This window comes from Centropristis striata, chromosome 6, assembly GCF_030273125.1.
Source record: "Centropristis striata isolate RG_2023a ecotype Rhode Island chromosome 6, C.striata_1.0, whole genome shotgun sequence".
Classification (NCBI taxonomy): domain Eukaryota; kingdom Metazoa; phylum Chordata; class Actinopteri; order Perciformes; family Serranidae; genus Centropristis; species Centropristis striata.
The window spans coordinates 40,844,880-40,860,950 of NC_081522.1; the positions used below are offsets into that span (position 1 = coordinate 40,844,880).

A 16,071-nucleotide genomic window follows, 5' to 3' on the forward strand; every position below is an offset into this window, starting at 1 on the left:
CTGCACACACAAACACACACACACACACACACACACAAACTGTGGTGTGTGTGCTGCATGTTAAGCTGGTGTTGCTCTCTCAGTGGCGACCTGTGGATGCAGTGAGGGGACCGGGTCCTCTAAGGGACGGAGAGGGGACCGGGTCCTCTTAAAGACGGAGAGGGGACCGGGTCCTCTTAAAGACGGAGAGGGGACCGGGTCCTCTTAGAGACGGAGAGGGGACCGGGTCGTCTTAGAGACGGAGAGGGGACCCGGTCCTCTAAGCCGGTCCTCTAAGGGACGGAGAGGGGACCGGGTCCTCTAAGGGACGGAGAGGGGACCGGGTCCTCTCAGAGACGGAGTGGGGGACCGTGTCCTCTCACAGACTCAGAAAAGCTGCATGTAAATATGAGGACGAGAACCAAACAATAATAATAAATAAAAGAGTTCCACTCTCACTTTATCTGACTGACTCGACTCACTTTTTAACACGTTTTCCTCTTAAAATTGAACTAATTTATTGGCAGCAGACGGCTCGTTTCTCTGGTTCCAGTGAGTCAGAATGTTTGAAACTGAAATAGACGCTTCAGAAACAGCTTCCCACTCGTTTGTAGGATTTAAGAAGTGTTTCTCTCTCTGATATCTTGTGAAAGTCTTCACTGAGAAATAAACACGATATATTTAGACTCCGTTTCATCAACAAATCTCATCATATAAAACGTAATGAAGAGTTTGATGGGGAGCTCAGAAAGTCTTCATCCCTTTAAATTATCGACACTAATGCCTCAAACTCATTAAATATTCATGACGGGCGAGTCAGAAATCAACAGAAACAGACTGAGCAGAATAACTAACGACAGACAGCCAGCATGCTTCATATTTCTGAATAATATTCAGTTTCATTCACACGTTCCTCAACAATCACAGAGAGAAGAAATGGGAATATGTGTCGTGACTTTATTCTCAGAATGTTGTTTCTTTCTTGCTCTAAATGTTACAGCTTCATCCTGGAAATCTCAGATATGTTTGGTATGTTTCTGAATTCGCAGAAAGTTTTGGATCCTGCAGGAACACGTCTGAGCTGTTAGTAGAGGTGGAGGACAAATGGTTACAACATAGTATTGCGATATTTTGCGTGGCAATATTATATCGCGTCTATTGCGTGTAATTTTGTCTTTTTTTAATACTTTTGTGTCTTTTTTGGCAATGTTGTGTCTTGTTTTTGGTAATTTTGTGTCTTTTGTTAATTTTATGTCTTTTTTTGGTCATTTTGTGTCTTTTTTAAGTACTTTTATGTCTTTTTTTGGTCATTTTGTGTCTTTTTTAAGTACTTTTGTGTCTTTTTTGGTCATTTTGTGTCTTTTTTAAGTCATTTTGCGTCTTTTTACTGTCATTCTGTGTCTTTTTTGTCATTTTGTGTTTTTTTTGGGTAATTTTGATACTGCCTCCAGCAGTCTCCAGGTAATTTGAGTTTGAGACCCCTGTCATAAATGATTGTATGCTGTTCCGTTTCAACAATCAGTCTCTTGTCGTCCATGTCTCTGATCCTCTGAGACCCTTTGATTGATTGATTGATTGATTGATTGATTGATTGATTGATTGATGATCAGGTGCCCTCAGGCAAGACGTAATGTTGATGTGAAGTAGTTTTAGGCTGCATGAACTGCATATTGTGTTTTATTTTGGAAGGAAATCAGGCTTTAGAGAAGTTATTTCCCCCAAAACAATAAAAACGAGCATCGACTTAAGTCTATATTTAGAATTTTAAGCTCCACAATAGTTTGTGGTTCTGTTTTCTTCGTTTGTCTCACATGATCTGTTAGAAGATCTGATCATAAAGCCTGTTTCTGTCTCTTTTTGGAGATTATTTGACAGAAAACTTGTTTCTCCAGCCTGCAGGCAGCTGTTGAGGTTTTTTTTAGTGTCCATTCAGTTTGTGAAGCTGCAGGAACAGTTTTCCGATAATAACGTTCTTCATGCTGCTGCTGCGTCTGATCTGCTGTCTCACTGTGGACCAACACCAACACAGATCGATATCACACAGAAACCTCTCTGGTGTTTGTGTGAAAAGGGTTTTGGAGGGTTTGTAGTGGAACAGATCGGCTGAATTGTAATTCATCACATTTCTGTTGTGTTGTGTAATAACTGTTACATAATAACAGCAACACAGAAATAGCAGCAGCTGTTTGTGGCTGAAGGCCACCAGGAGAAGTGTGATGAGGAGAACCGACCGTAGAATCAGACAAAGACCACGATTACATAAGGGACAGTTTCCCGCTCTTTCTGGACTCGCCATCACATTTTAATGAAGCGCCACGCACCGAGAGCTAAAAATACCTGGAGGGTGGAGAGTGGAGGATGGAGGGTAGAGGGTGCAGGGTGGAGGTGGAGGATGCAGGGTGGATAATGTAGGGTGCAGGGTGGAGGATGCAGGCTAGAGGGTGCAGGGTGGAGGGTAGAGGGTGCAGGATGGAGGTGGAGGATGCAGGGTGGAGGATGCAGGGTCCAGGGTCCAGGATGGAGGGTCCAGGGTGGAGGGTAGAGGGTGCAGGGTGGAGGTGGAGGATGCAGGGTGGAAGATGCAGGGTGGAAGATGCAGGGTAGAGGGTGCATGGTGGAGGGTGCAGGGTAGAGGGTGCAGGGTGGAGGGTGCCGGGTAGAGGGTGCAGGGTGGAGGGCAGAGGGTGCAGCGTCGAGGCTAGAGGGTGCAGGGTGGAGGCTAGAGGGTGCAGGGTGCAGGGCGGAGGGTGCAGGTTGGAGGAGAGGGTGCAGGGTGGAGGGCAGAGGGTGCAGGGTGGAGGCTACAGGGTGGAGGGCAGAGGGTGCAGGGTGCAGGGTGGAGGCTAGAGGGTGCAGGGTGGAGGGTGCAGGGTGGAGGCTAGAGGGTGCAGGGTGGAGGGCAGAGGGTGCAGGGTTCAGGGTGGAGGGTAGAGGGTGCAGGGTGGAGGGTGCAGGGTGGAGGGTAGAGGGTAAAGGGTGCAGGGTGGAGGGTGCAGGGTGGAGGGTAGGGGGTAAAGGGTGGAGGATGCAGGGTGGAGGGTGGAGGGTGCATGGTAGAGGGTGCAGGGTGGAGGGTGCAGGATGGAGGGTGCAGGGTAGAGGGTGCGGGATGGAGGGTGCAGGGTGGAGGATGCAGGATGGAGGGTGTAGGGTGGAGGGTGCAGGATGGAGGGTGCAGGATGGAGGGTGCAGGGTGGAGGGTGCAGGATGGAGGGTGCAGGGTGGAGGATGCAGGGTGGAGGGTGCAGGGTGGAGGGTGCAGGGTGGAGGATGCAGGGTAGAGGGTGCAGGGTGGAGGATGTAGGGTGGAGGATGCAGGGTGGAGGGTGGAGGATGCAGGGTGGAGGGTGCAGGGTAGAGGGTGCAGGGTGGAGGATGTAGGGTGGAGGGTGGAGGATGTAGGGTGGAGGATGCAGGGTGGAGGGTGCAGGGTGGAGGATGCAGGGTGGAGGATGCAGGGTGGAGGATGCAGGGTGCAGGGTAGAGGGTGCAGGGTGGAGGATGCAGGGTGCAGGGTGGAGGATGCAGGGTGGAGGGTGTAGGGTGCAGGGTAGAGGGTGCAGGGTGGAGGATGCAGGGTGGAGGATGCAGGGTGGAGGGTGTAGGGTGCAGGGTAGAGGGTGCAGGGTGGAGGATGCAGGGTGGAGGATGCAGGGTGCAGGGTAGAGGGTGCAGGGTAGAGGGTGCAGGGTGGAGGCAGAAGGGAGCTCTGCTGCCCTCGGGTGGAGCTGTCACTCCAGATTAAATATTGTGGCTCTTCTGTTTGTCTCTTGATTAGAAACTAAAATATGAGAGAGAGAGAGAGAGAGGAGAGAGAGAGAGAGAGAGAGAGAGAGAGAGAGAGAGAGAGAGGGAGAGAGAGAGAGAGAGAGAGAGAGAGAGAGAGAGAGGGAGAGAGAGAGAGAGAGAGAGAGAGAGAGAGAGAGAGAGAGAGAGGGAGAGAGAGAGAGAGAGAGAGTCAGTGTTCAGTAGAAGAACAACAACAGAATCTTAATGGCATCTGAGGGGAAATAAAGAAACTACAGTGTCACATCTCCACTGAGGGAGAAACGTCTGTGACTGTGATCAGAAACACAAAGGCAGCAGGAGGTGAATGATGTTATTAGGATGCAGCCGGCGAGGAGCTGCTCCTCATAACTCCATCTTTGAGGAGAGTCGACACAAAGAGAAGTTTTATCTGGATGTTCTGTCAGTCAGCCAGAATAATGTGTTCATACAGAGACTCTCAGCTTTCTCCTCAGAGTTACTGGATGTCCGTGTTAATGCTGCTCCTTCTGCTCTCAGTTTTCTTCTCATGCTAAATATTTGTGCAACAGCTGCAACACAGAGTGAGAGAGGAGGACAGAGGAGTCATTCTGGAGCCGGACACCAACAAAATACTGTTTTTGTTCCATTTATGGAGCAACAGACGTCTTTTATCAAACGATATTTGAGCTGTTTTGTATCAAACATTAGTTAGATTTGCCTGTTTGACTGTGAGGTGCGTTCACGGTCACTCTGTTAACTGGGACTCTCTTTCTGATATTTTGAAAACTTCTTTGTCTTCGTGTCTAATTTACATTTAGTCATTTAGCAGACGCTTTTACCCAAAGCAACTTACAGGAAAAAAAGTAAACAATCAAGGTCTAGTGCAATAAGAGGCGTTAGTGCATCAGTAAGGTCTAGAGAGGATTCTTTAAGGAGGTTAGTGTGGTTTGTTGCTAGGTAGAGTTGTCATGATACTAAAATGTTCAACTCGATACCAATACTCAGGAAAATATTCCATTCTCGATACCATTTTCGATATCACAAGGATAAAAACAAAGACCCCAAAATTTTACAGAAATATTTTTATCAACAAGAAAAATGTAAAAATGAACAGAACCACAGGTTAAATATTTATAATAAAAAACAGTTGTGCAAAAAGAAACTGCAACTATGATAACAAGCTTCAGGTCTGAGGTAGTGCAGAAAATAAATAAATACAATAAACAATAACAATTAGAACAATATTTCCAGCTGTGTTTTGCTGTTTGGTTGCAGGTTGACTTTTCTCTGCTTCATTCTGGGACTTCAAGAGAGAAAATAACACTTTTCAGTCACCAACATTTATATAAACTTCTCAATACTTTTGAAAATGAATATCGTATCAACGGATACAAACGTCGGATACAAACGTCGGATACAACGTTTTAGTATTGATACTTTTTTGAGTATATGCAGTCTGATCAGACCCGTTACAGTAGTCAAGTTTTGTGATGACGACAGCTTTTGTTAAGAGTTGATTGGCATGTTGAGTTTGGTAACGTCTGTTTTTTTCTGATGTTGTAAAGTGCAAAGTGGCAAGACAGATAGAGCTGAGTGTCATCTGCATAGCAGGTGATAGGAAAAGACGTGTGAGCGGATAATCTGACCCAGAGAGGTGGTGTGGATAGAGAATATCAGGGGCCCTGGGGGACCCCAACACTGAGCCCTGGGGAACTCCTGTGGAGAGGCAATGCAAAGTAGACAACTGTCCATGCCAGGATACAGTGAGTGTCGAGTCAGCGGCGGTTTTTAATAGTGTTTGGATTCCGCTCTTTGTCTCCTGTGAGGTGTGACAGGATAAATCTTCCCCCCACCCACCAGTGTGTGTGTGTGTGTGTGTGTGTGTGTGTGTGTGTGTGTGTGTGTGTGTGTGTGGTCATGATGTCATCCTTCCTGTCAGGATGTGACCTGATGACCTCGTCAGGCGGATGACGATATTTCAGCCGACAGTCATTTCAAGTTCTAGAAATGTAAACTGAGGAAACGAATAATAAAAAAAAATATAAACTAAAATAACTGAAAAATAAATAAATTGCTAAAATAAAATAATAAAATAGATAGCAAAAAAATATTTAATGTTTAATAAAATTAAAAATTAAATAAAAATCAAGAACTATTTCTAAATAATAATTTATTAATAATATTTTTTATTTATAGAGCACTTTTCAAAACGCATGTTACAAAGTGCTTTACAAAGATTAAAGTTAAAAACAGACATGAAAGAACAGATAAAAATAATGTTGGAGAATGAGAATGACAGAGTTCTGTGCAATTAAAAGACAGTTGAAGGGAAGATAAAGTTCAGGTAAAATCAGGAAAGGCTCTCCGATAAAAGTCTGTTTTAAGGAGAGATTTTGAACTCTAATAATAATGTGATTCAGATATTAACAGGCCTTATTTTAATTGGTTATTCAAGCACAAACACTTTTAATATCCTCAGATTTAAAGAGACGGTACCTGCTGCAGCCACACAGCAAAATCAGGAGTGTTAATTCAACTCACAGAGTTAAATTTAACACTTTTTCTGAGTTTATATAGTTCTTCTAGTTTATAGTATAATATTTGACACCCTTGGTGTTGTTTTATGACACCACATAGGTGCAATTTTAACTCCAAATTGTGTTATTCCTCTTCACTTTGAGTGTTAATTTTTAACATATATCGTGTTATTTTATAGTGTATTTTCAACACTAAAATCATGTTATTTCCTTTCACTAATTTGATAATTAATATTCATTGTTTTGTTTTATGATACATTAAAAGTGCATTCTGTCTTTAGCCGAACACAAGTCACAAAATCTGAAAATCAACTCCAACTGAAGTGAATCTAACTCAGGTGTTAACATGTAACGTTTGATCACTACAAGTGTTAAAACAACTCCAGAATAGACACTCACCAACTCAAAATTATTAACACTGAAAAAACAACACTACTGATTTTGCAGCCACATGTCTGATCCAGAGTTCTGCTCTGGTTTTAAATGTTCATGAAGAGAAACAGGAAGTGTGTGAGCTGAGATAACCGGGGAACATTTAAATGTCACACTCTGTTATCTGACAAACACTGAATGGTGTGAAGCTTTAAACCTTTAAACACATTATTCCTCTTGTTATTATAGTGTGTGTGTGTGTGTGTGTGTGTGTGTGTGTGTGTGTGTGTGTGTGTGGAGCATATCAGCCTCTTACACTGTGAGAAACATTTCTTGTTGTTATTTTTATATAAATTATTGGCAACTTCCCCCATTTTATTTATTTTTTGTTTCATATTTTTTAATGTGCTCATCAACTTTAAATATAAAGGACAAAAAATGACAGAAATAACTAAATAAAATGTTGAAGTAAATGAATGAATACAGAAATAACTAAATAAATAATAAATTAAATGTTTAATTTCATTTTTTGGCAATTATTTTATATTAGTTGTTTCTGCATTTATTTATTTATTTATTTATTTATTTATTTATTCAAAGTACTAATTCATATCCTCATCACTAAGATGCACCTTTATTTTGAAATCCCCACTTTTCATTTAGTGTTTTTATTAAAAAAAATAATATATTGATTTTTATTAAAATGTCTGGAAGAGCTCAATGTTACTTGATTATTATTATTATTATTATTATTATTATTATTATTATTATTATTAATAATAATAATAATAATAATAATAATCAAGTCATTAAATACATTGTATTCGTACAGTTTTCAGTTAAATATTTATCATAAACGATTAAAAAATTTTTGTCCACAATTTAAACAACATATGGACTTGTTGTCATTGTTTGTTTGTTTCTTGTGAGCTGATATAAATATTATTGTCTCATATTGATCGCAGGCGCCTGAATTCAATCTAATTGAAATCATTTCATATTATTATAAGCATCCATAACTCTTCTCCCGTCTGTTGTTGAACTCCTAGTCGACTTTGTGTTGTTGTTGTTGTTGTTGTTGTTGTTGTTGTTGTTGTTTGTCAGGTGAGCTCAGCTCAAGTGTTTGTGCTTGTAAGTGATGCGGCTGACAGAGTTTAGGGCGTCGATGTTCAGATTTATTGAGTCTCCTGTGAGCATCAGAAATAATCTCTTTAATCCTCGTCACGTCGCCCTGCTGAGTCTCAGCGTCCAGTCATGGTCAAACACACACACACACACACACACACACACACACACACACACACACACACACAGCTGCAGGGTGGAGGAAGTCTGCCACCTGCTGGAGACAGAGCAGCACAGTAATATTTCAGGTCAGCTGTGTGTAGGAGAAGTCACATTTATTCATAAATCTCAGTTAGAAAGAGTCCGCACTGCAAAAAAGTTGTTTAGTCTAAAAACCAGATCAAACAGTAAATCTGAGGGAAATGATCTTGCTGCATGGACAGAAAAGTTTTAAGAGTTAATACATTATTTTAAGTGTTCAACATGCTTATTTCTAGATTGAATAATCTTAATTTAATAAATCTTGTCAAGGTAAATTATTTGTCCATGCAGCAAGATCATTTCCCTCAGATTTACTGTTTGATCTGGTTTTTAGACTAAACACCTTTTTTGCAGTGAATGTTTGAACCAGTTTGAATTTGGTGATTGTACGAAGCTGGGAGAAACTGCATTAACTGGCTTGTCAAACTTAGAGGCAGAGATACATTTTACACAGGTTTTTGGCGTGGGGTAACGAGGCTGGACAGGTTGATATTAACCCTCTGGAGTCCACGAAAGCGCTAAGAGCCCTGCTGTCAGCTTCCCTCTAAAGTTTTGCCTTTTACAGAAGTTTCCATGTCCCATTTTGCACATCAACTCTTTTTCAGCAAAAGTTAAAACCACCTCGACCAAGTGTAACATGATTTTACGTTTTTAAGTTTTTGCAGAGATTTTTTAGAATTTTGAAGTGTGCATTCAGCATTTCAATGCCTTTTTAATGGAATCTTTTGTGTTTAATGTTTTTTGTGTGTTTTTATGTGTTTTGTGTAATTTTTTGTGTGTTTTTGTGTGTTTGTATGTATTTTGTAATTTTATTGTTTTTCATGTTGTTTTGTGTGTGTTTTTTTGTGTGCTGATACAGTAAGTCAAAATGAAAAAACAATAATAATCAAGTCATATAGGTGAGGTTGTGCTAAAATCATAGCAACATGGCATGGTGAACACTTTCAAGTCGTTTATACAGGCAGAATGAAAAGGAGTCAAACACCAACAGAATAGCCTCAAACTCCAAAGGGTTAATTATATAATAGGATCTTCTTTCCCTTGTTTGTATCAGTGTTTGGGTCCACAACTTCTCTGTGCAGTTTGATGTTTTTGTGGTAAATATAAACGTGCTGAATTAAATGAACAAGCAATTCAAATGCGTTCATACGTTTCTCTCCTGTTCTCTCCTTTAGGTGCCACATCTGAGGCCTGAACAAAGTTCATCGTTGTGGTTCTGCAGCCGGTTCCTGTAGCCTGCAGCTTCATGGAGGGGTTTCCTGTCCACTGACCTCGCAGGCCGCCTCACCGGACCAGCAGCCATGTCCGCCTGCAGCACCTTCACCGAGCACGTGTGGAAACCAGGCGAGTGCAAGAACTGCTTCAAGCCCAAGAGTCTGCACCGTCTGGCTCAGAGCGGCGTGGAGAAGTCTGAGCCGAGGCCTCAGCAGCAGCAGAACCCTGTCCCTCCCGCCGGGGCCAGGGCCAACAGCAACCTCAGCATCGGCTCCCAGAGGGCCGGCAGCGGCTCCGCCCGCTCCGGTCACTTCCGTCCGCCGGTGGCCAAGAAGCCGACCATCGCGGTGAAGCCCACCATGATGCTGCCCTGCTCCTCCGCAGGTCTGGACTCGGACGGAAACCTGCAGCGACCGCCAAACGTGTTGGAGCACGGCAAGACGTCCGCCTTCACGGTCTGGAACCGTAACGGACTGAACCGAAAGAGGCCCGGTGGACCCAGCAACAACAACAACGAGGGAGAGGACGGCAGCGAGGAGATAGAAGGTTACGGCCCGCTCAGCCCGCGGACCCCGAGTGGGAATAACAACAACAGCGGACTGACGGACGTCCTCAAAGAGATCGCTGGGTTAGGACCCGGCCCCAGCTCCAACCCCCTTTTGGGTTCCAAGGACTTGTTTTGGGGACGAATCAGTAGTTCGTACCGCCGGTCTTTGGAAAGAGGCCTCCCAGCCTCCAGCTGCCTCGCCATGGGAAGCAGCAGTGGTGGTGGCGGTACTGGTGGCGGTGGCGTTGTTGGTGCTGCTCAGAAACGGGTATCCCTCAGTGATAGCTCCGAGGTTATCAGCGCGGAGGGCGGTCGGTTTTGCTACCCCGAGTTTTCCAGCGAGGGTGAGGATGATGAGGACGACGAGGACGATGAGGACGACGACACTGAAAGAGATGAAGATGAGGAGCACGAGAGCTGGGATGAGAGTGATGAGGAGTTACTGGCCATGGAGATCCGGATGCGTGGCCAACCGAGGTTTTCAATCTTCCGCGCCGCCACTTTGTCTCCGGTGCCCTTCGCCGCGGGGAAGAAGTGGAACACCGTGCCGCTCCGTAACCGCTCGCTGCAGCGGATCTGCGCGGTGGACTACGACGACAGCTACGACGAGATCCTGAACGGATACCCCTCCATGGACTCCAACGGAGCTCTGCCTCCCTACGACGTGCAGGGCAGCGGCTTCCTGTCCAACTCGGAGTCGACCACTTCCCCGGAGTCCTCGTCGTCTCAACCGGAGGATTCTCGGACCACGTCCAGCAGCGGCAGCAGCGCCCCCTGTCCTCTACGAAATGGTCTTCATTCTCCCACTTCCCCGAAGGCGGCGCCCGTCCCCTGCACGTCTCCTCCCAGAAAGGAGGCCGTCCACAGAGCGCTGAGTCCGCTCAAGGTGACTGAAACACACAAGGCGGTGCTCGCCATTAGATTAGAAGACCAGGACGGCAGAGAAGGCCTGCCCATGCCCCAGGCCCTCCCGGGTCAGCCGGTCACCATCAGCTTCAGCCCCACGGAGGAGCAGGCTAAACCGTACCGCGTGGTCAACCTGGAGAAGTCTCTGATCTGTAAGCCGTACACTGTGGTGGACGTGTCGGCATCTATGGCCAACAAAGAAGAACAAACTCCAGACTCCGCGCCAAAACCCCAAAACCTGTCGATGCCCTCCAGCCCCACATCGTTCTGCAGCACTCCTCTGGGTCAGCCTCTGTCTCCAGCCTCCCCTCTTTCTCCGTCTTCTCCCTTGAAGCCAACATCGCCAACATCTGGAGCTCCATCAGCCGCCTCCCGGAAGAAATCTGGGAACATCCGCTACCAAGAAGTGTGGACGTCGAGCACAAGTCCTCGCCAAAAGATCCCCAAAGTGGACCTGGGCGTTGGGAGCGGCGCCGGCCCCTCCATCCCGACTCACTGCAGCCACAAGTCGGCGCCCACTTCTCCCATCGCCGGGCTGTCCTCCTCCAGAACTGTACCTGTGAAATCCTCCAACTTATCTGAGATCAAGTTCAACAGTTTTAATAACGCAGGCATGCCTCCTTTTCCCATTATCATCCGGGACGAGCCGGCGTACGCCCGCAGCTCCAAGAATGCCGTAAAGGTACCGATCGTTATCAATCCAAGTGCGTACGACAACCTCGCTGTGTACAAGAGCTTCTTGGGGGTCAGCGGAGAACTGGCGCAGCCTAAAGGGGGCAGCCGGGTCGCCAGCCATACCTACGAAGAGATTGGATCCTCTGAGAGCGTCCAGTCGTCCTCAACGGAGAAAACTGTCTCCGGTAGAGGCACGTCGGAGAGAGCCTCTTTTGAAGAGACTAAAAGTCCTCCTGACGCAGCATCTAAAGCGCCAAATGTACAACCCAGAACCACTACAGACTCCAGCACTGTGACAAGCACTGTGATGAGCTCCGCGGTCGGAGCCCTCTCTCCCACTACTCCTGCAAACTCCCCCGTCATTCTTGCCATTACTGCAAACCTACCTAAAGCCAGCCCTGCTGCCAACACCGTTACAAACACCTGCAAGACGAGTGGAGACGCTCCCTGCAGCAAAGAGGAGAAACCAGACCTAGCGTTGTCCCCTGGGATAGCGGTAAGCCAAAGGGAGGAGGCCAGTGCGGTGCTTTTGCAGATTGTGGCCTCCATCCAGCCTCCCCAGTCTCCTCCGGCGTCGCCCTCGTCACAAGCCGACACGCTGAGCTCCGAGGAGCTGTATGCCCTGCCGCCGGACGCCATGAAGGAGACGCTCACCCGACCCAAATCTCTCTTCTCCACGGCGGACGGCTGTCTGTCCAAACCCAAGAAGGACACGCCGACTAAAGTTTTGTCTAAATCCCAGAGTGCCTCGGCTGCCGTCCCGCTATCCAGCCCCCGGGCCGAGGCCGCCCCACCCTTCCCTCCTCCCAGATCCACGTCTTCCCCGTACCACGCTTCCAACATCCTCCAGAGACATTTCGGCAACTGGACCAAGAGCTCCGGCTCCGGTTCTCCAGTGCGACCCGGCGAGGGCGAAGCGAGTCCGGGTGGCGAGGCGAGACGTGTTACCGCGGAGAGCTCCAAACCTAAACGCTGGATCTCCTTTAAGAGCTTCTTCCGGCGGCGGAAAGACGAGGACGAGCAGAGAGAGAGGGCCGAGAGAGAGAAGGACAAAGGGAAGCTGGTCGGGCTCGACGGGACGGTCATCCACATGCTGCCGCCTCCGCCGGTACAGCAGCACCACTGGTTCACCGAGGCCAAACCGGAGGACCCCAACCAGAAGCCCACCATCATCTTCACCTACAAGCCAGAGAGCGGCAGCTCGCCCGGCGACGGCGAGGGAGAGCTGCGAGTAGAAGAGTGCAGAGAAACCACGCCGCTGTCTCCTGACGAGAGTAAAGACCCTCTGAGCCCGGCCCGCAGTGATGTCATCAGCAACGACTGCAGGTATTTGTTCCAGACTTTACAAAGTTTCATTCACTGAACTGAAATATCCACCAGGTACCAGAGTAACTAGGCCTGTCACCATAATTACTATATCGACTTATCATTCAATATACTAGTGCAGCGCCCGTAGGAAGTATGTATTCGTATAGTGCCAGATTGTATTTTGTAGGTAATGCTAATGCCTCTTGCTAGTGTAACCTTAAATAATACAGAAACACTGTCTTGGAATTGGAAATAATTATTTCTAAAAACAGTCACAAGTCAGACACAAACCTGTGCAAAAATCTCTGTAATCTAACATTACAAATAGTATACTACTACTACTACTACTAATAATAATAATAATATCTGTTTTTGTATAGCAACTTTCATACATAGAATGAGGCTCAAAGTGCTTCACAGTGTAGCATTGATTAGATAAGATTTGACTTTGTTAATCCCACAGCGGGGACATTTCTTTGTTACAGCCGACCACAAAAATTGCACACAAAATAATTTCCCTTTTAGATAAAGATAAAAAATAAACAATCTAATAGAAAAAGACATTTAACAATATACAATATACTATATACAACTTAGTGCAAATTAAGTGAAGAATGTGCAGAAAAGAAAGAAAGAAAACTACAACACGTTCAGGTTGTGCTGGTAAACAAATCACCTTCTTCTTCTGATCTAATGACTTATTTGTCATGCAGCGCCCGCATTATTATTATTATTATTATTATTATAAGCCACATGCATTCCCTCCAGAGCCCCTCCAGCGTAAACTGGAGCTGCTCCACCTTTCTCCAGCTGCTCCTTCATCTCACTGACCCTCATCACACATTCTGCAGGTGTCTGATGTTAATGTGGCGTGTGTGCTCGCCCCGCGGCCCCGACCACCACACGGCCGCCACGCCAAACACACGGGCACACACACACACACACACACACACACTGAGTATTCAGTGGACCGCTGTCTTCTTGCATCATCAGTTAATTCTGTCTCTGAGCTGCTGTTAACCCTTGGTGTTTGAGTCCTGAGGCTCCGCGTGTGAAGATAACCTGCTGAACTTGAATGTTTCTGTCTGAAGCTCAGAGTCCACAGGAGAATATCCTTTATTGATCAGGGAGCTGTGGAGGAGGAGGACCTGCTGATAATGTGGGTCAGAGGTCAAGGAATGATTTCAGCCGCTTCCCAACCAGACATGAAGAGATGTTTGGTTCCAGTCATTAAGGCTCCGTTCAGACTGATTCAAATCAGATTCCTACTCAAATCAGATTTTTAGGGCTGACTGTCCACACTGTTTTTAGCAAGTGTCCAAATCGGATATGGCTCTGTTCAGACTGGGCCACATTATCGACTGATCTGACAGGTTGCCATAGTAACGGCGTCAGAGCGTCTGACGTCGTAGCGCCGTCAGACGTCATATAATTGCGACGGTGACAAGAACAACAACGACAAACATGATGGAGGCAGGTCACCTCAGTATATTGGCCTTATCACTGTCCAGTAGAGCAGTAGTACTCAACCTTTTTGAGTCGCGACCCCCGCTCACTGAACACAATCTCACATGCACAGTTCAGATCACCCAAAAAAGAGACAAAATGACCAAAAAAAGGAAAAAAAAAGACCAAAAAAGACACAAATTGACCACAAAATGACCAAAAAGACACAAAATGACCAGAAAAGACACAAAATGACCAAGAAGACACCAAATAACCAAAAAAGACGCGAAATGACCAAAAAAAGACACAAAATGACCCAAAAAAGAAAAAAAAATTACCAAAAGAAGACACAAAATGACTAAAAAAAGAAAACAAAATGACCAAAAAAGACACAAATTGACCACAAAATGATTTTTAAAAAAAAGACATTAAATGACCAAAAAGACTAAAACACATGAACACTTTAACACAGTGGAGACAGAGCTGACTTCCAAAATGATTTGGCGACCCCCAGAAATCATCTCGCGACCCCAATTGGGGTCCCGACCCCAAGGTTGAGAATAGCTGCAGTAGAGGTGCAGAACATCTCAGATCACCAGGGGAGAAACCGGGCGGATGGCGCCCCCGTCGGGCCGTATGAGTCGGCCGGTGGACACCTCGTCTCCGTAGAGTGACGTCACGGACAGTCAGAACCGTTCTGAGTGTTTGGAGGTTCAGACTGAGATCATCTGTCCAGATGGGATCTGAAACTACCTCCTGAAGGTGGTTTAGATCCGGTTTGCAAAGATCGGATTTCATGTGATGAGCTAATAATCAGATCTTGTCTGTCAGTCTGAACGAGGCCTTAGTCTGAGTGATAAAAAGAGACTTCTGTCTCCTGGTTGTTTTCTCTCTGCAGCATCTTGACTGGAAGCATTTTAGTCGTTTATCTTCTGTTTGATGAAGAGAATCTTCAGACGCCCACAAGATTAAAAACAACATGAGGAAGTGTTGACTTAGTGATCAGCACCCACACACTGTACCTCCTCTTCCTCTTCTCCTTCTTCTTCTTCTACTCCTCCTCTCTTACTCCTCTCCTCCATTCCTCCTCTTATTATCCACATCCTCTGGGTTGTCTTCCCTCCGTCTCTTCCTCTCCTCCTCCTCCTCTCCTCCTCCTCTCCTCCTCCTCCTCTCCTCCTCTCCTCCTCCTCTCCTCCTCCTCCTCTCCTCCTCCTCCTCCTCTCCTCTCTTCCTACTCCTCCTCTCCTCCTCCTCCTCCTCCTCTCTTCCTCTCCCCCTCCCCCTCCTCCTCTCCTCTCCTCTCCTCTCCTCTCCTCTCCTCTCCTCTCCTCTCCTCTCCTCCTCTCCTCTCCTCCTCCTCCTCCTCTCCTCTCCTCTCCTCTCCTCCTCCTCCTCCTCCTCTCTTCCTCTCCCCCTCCTCCTCCTCCTCCTCTCCTTCTCCTCTCCTCTGCTCCTCCTCCTCCTCCTCTCCTCCTCTCCTCTCCTCCTCCTCTCCTCCTCCTCTTCTCCTCCTCCTACTCCTCTCTTCCTCTCCCCCTCCTCCTCCTCCTCCTCCTCCTCCTCCTCCTCCTCCTCCTCCTCCTGTCAGCAGCTCGTCCTCATTCTGTCTCTTTTGCAGCTTCTCAGTTTTTTCTCTCCTCAACTTTCAGCTGCAGTCGTCTTTCATTTCTGCCACCAGTCACAACCAGTTCCTGTACCAGAACCAGTTTAATATTAATCTGGAGCCACTGAGCTGCTTATCAGTGACCATCAGGACACTAAAATACTCAGCAGCTTTGAAACATTTGTCACAGACGTAGAATAAAAGCTGCTGTTTGCTTAAGAATCAAGTGTTGAATTTCTGCTGTCACATTGTGTTACATCTCCCTTCATTTAAAAAAATAATTGATAGAAATCCTCAGTTTGATCCGTCCGAGTTACAGTGAACTTTTCACATTATTTGCAAAATGTATAGTTTATTTTATACTTTGCAGAACTGCTACTGATCTGTTTCATGAGGAGAAATCTTGA

The 16,071-nt window shown here is 46.2% G+C and overlaps 2 protein-coding genes across 3 annotated transcripts in view; one reads left to right on the forward strand and one right to left on the reverse strand.

Moving 5' to 3' along the window:
- peak1 (pseudopodium-enriched atypical kinase 1) overlaps positions 1 to 16,071 on the forward strand; it is a 134,072-nt gene that overhangs the window by 94,626 nt on the left and 23,375 nt on the right. For both annotated transcript variants that reach the window (XM_059334529.1, XM_059334530.1), the window contains exon 4: positions 9,137 to 12,630. In XM_059334529.1, the coding sequence (XP_059190512.1) occupies positions 9,263 to 12,630 (3,368 nt within the window). In that variant the 5' untranslated portion in view covers positions 9,137 to 9,262. The remainder of the gene's footprint in view (positions 1 to 9,136; positions 12,631 to 16,071) is intronic.
- Positions 1,898 to 9,264, reverse strand: LOC131973743 (uncharacterized). The gene is made up of 3 exons (XM_059335804.1): positions 9,144 to 9,264; positions 2,301 to 3,707; positions 1,898 to 1,986 (listed from the first exon to the last, which is right to left on the reverse strand). Exons 1-3 carry the CDS (start codon positions 9,262 to 9,264, stop codon positions 1,898 to 1,900), a joined length of 1,617 nt encoding a protein of 538 aa, XP_059191787.1.

Coding starts and splice junctions, on each gene's coding strand:
- LOC131973743 (XM_059335804.1), bottom strand. CDS start 9,264: ATGGCTGCTGGTCCGGTGAGGCGGCCTGCGAGGTCAGTGGACAGGAAA. Junction 3,708..9,143: donor ACTTTGTTCAGGCCTCAGAT/GTGGCACCTAAA, acceptor CTGGAGTGACAG/CTCCACCCGAGGGCAGCAGA. Junction 1,987..2,300: donor CCAGGTATTTTTAGCTCTCG/GTGCGTGGCGCT, acceptor GTTGGTCCACAG/TGAGACAGCAGATCAGACGC.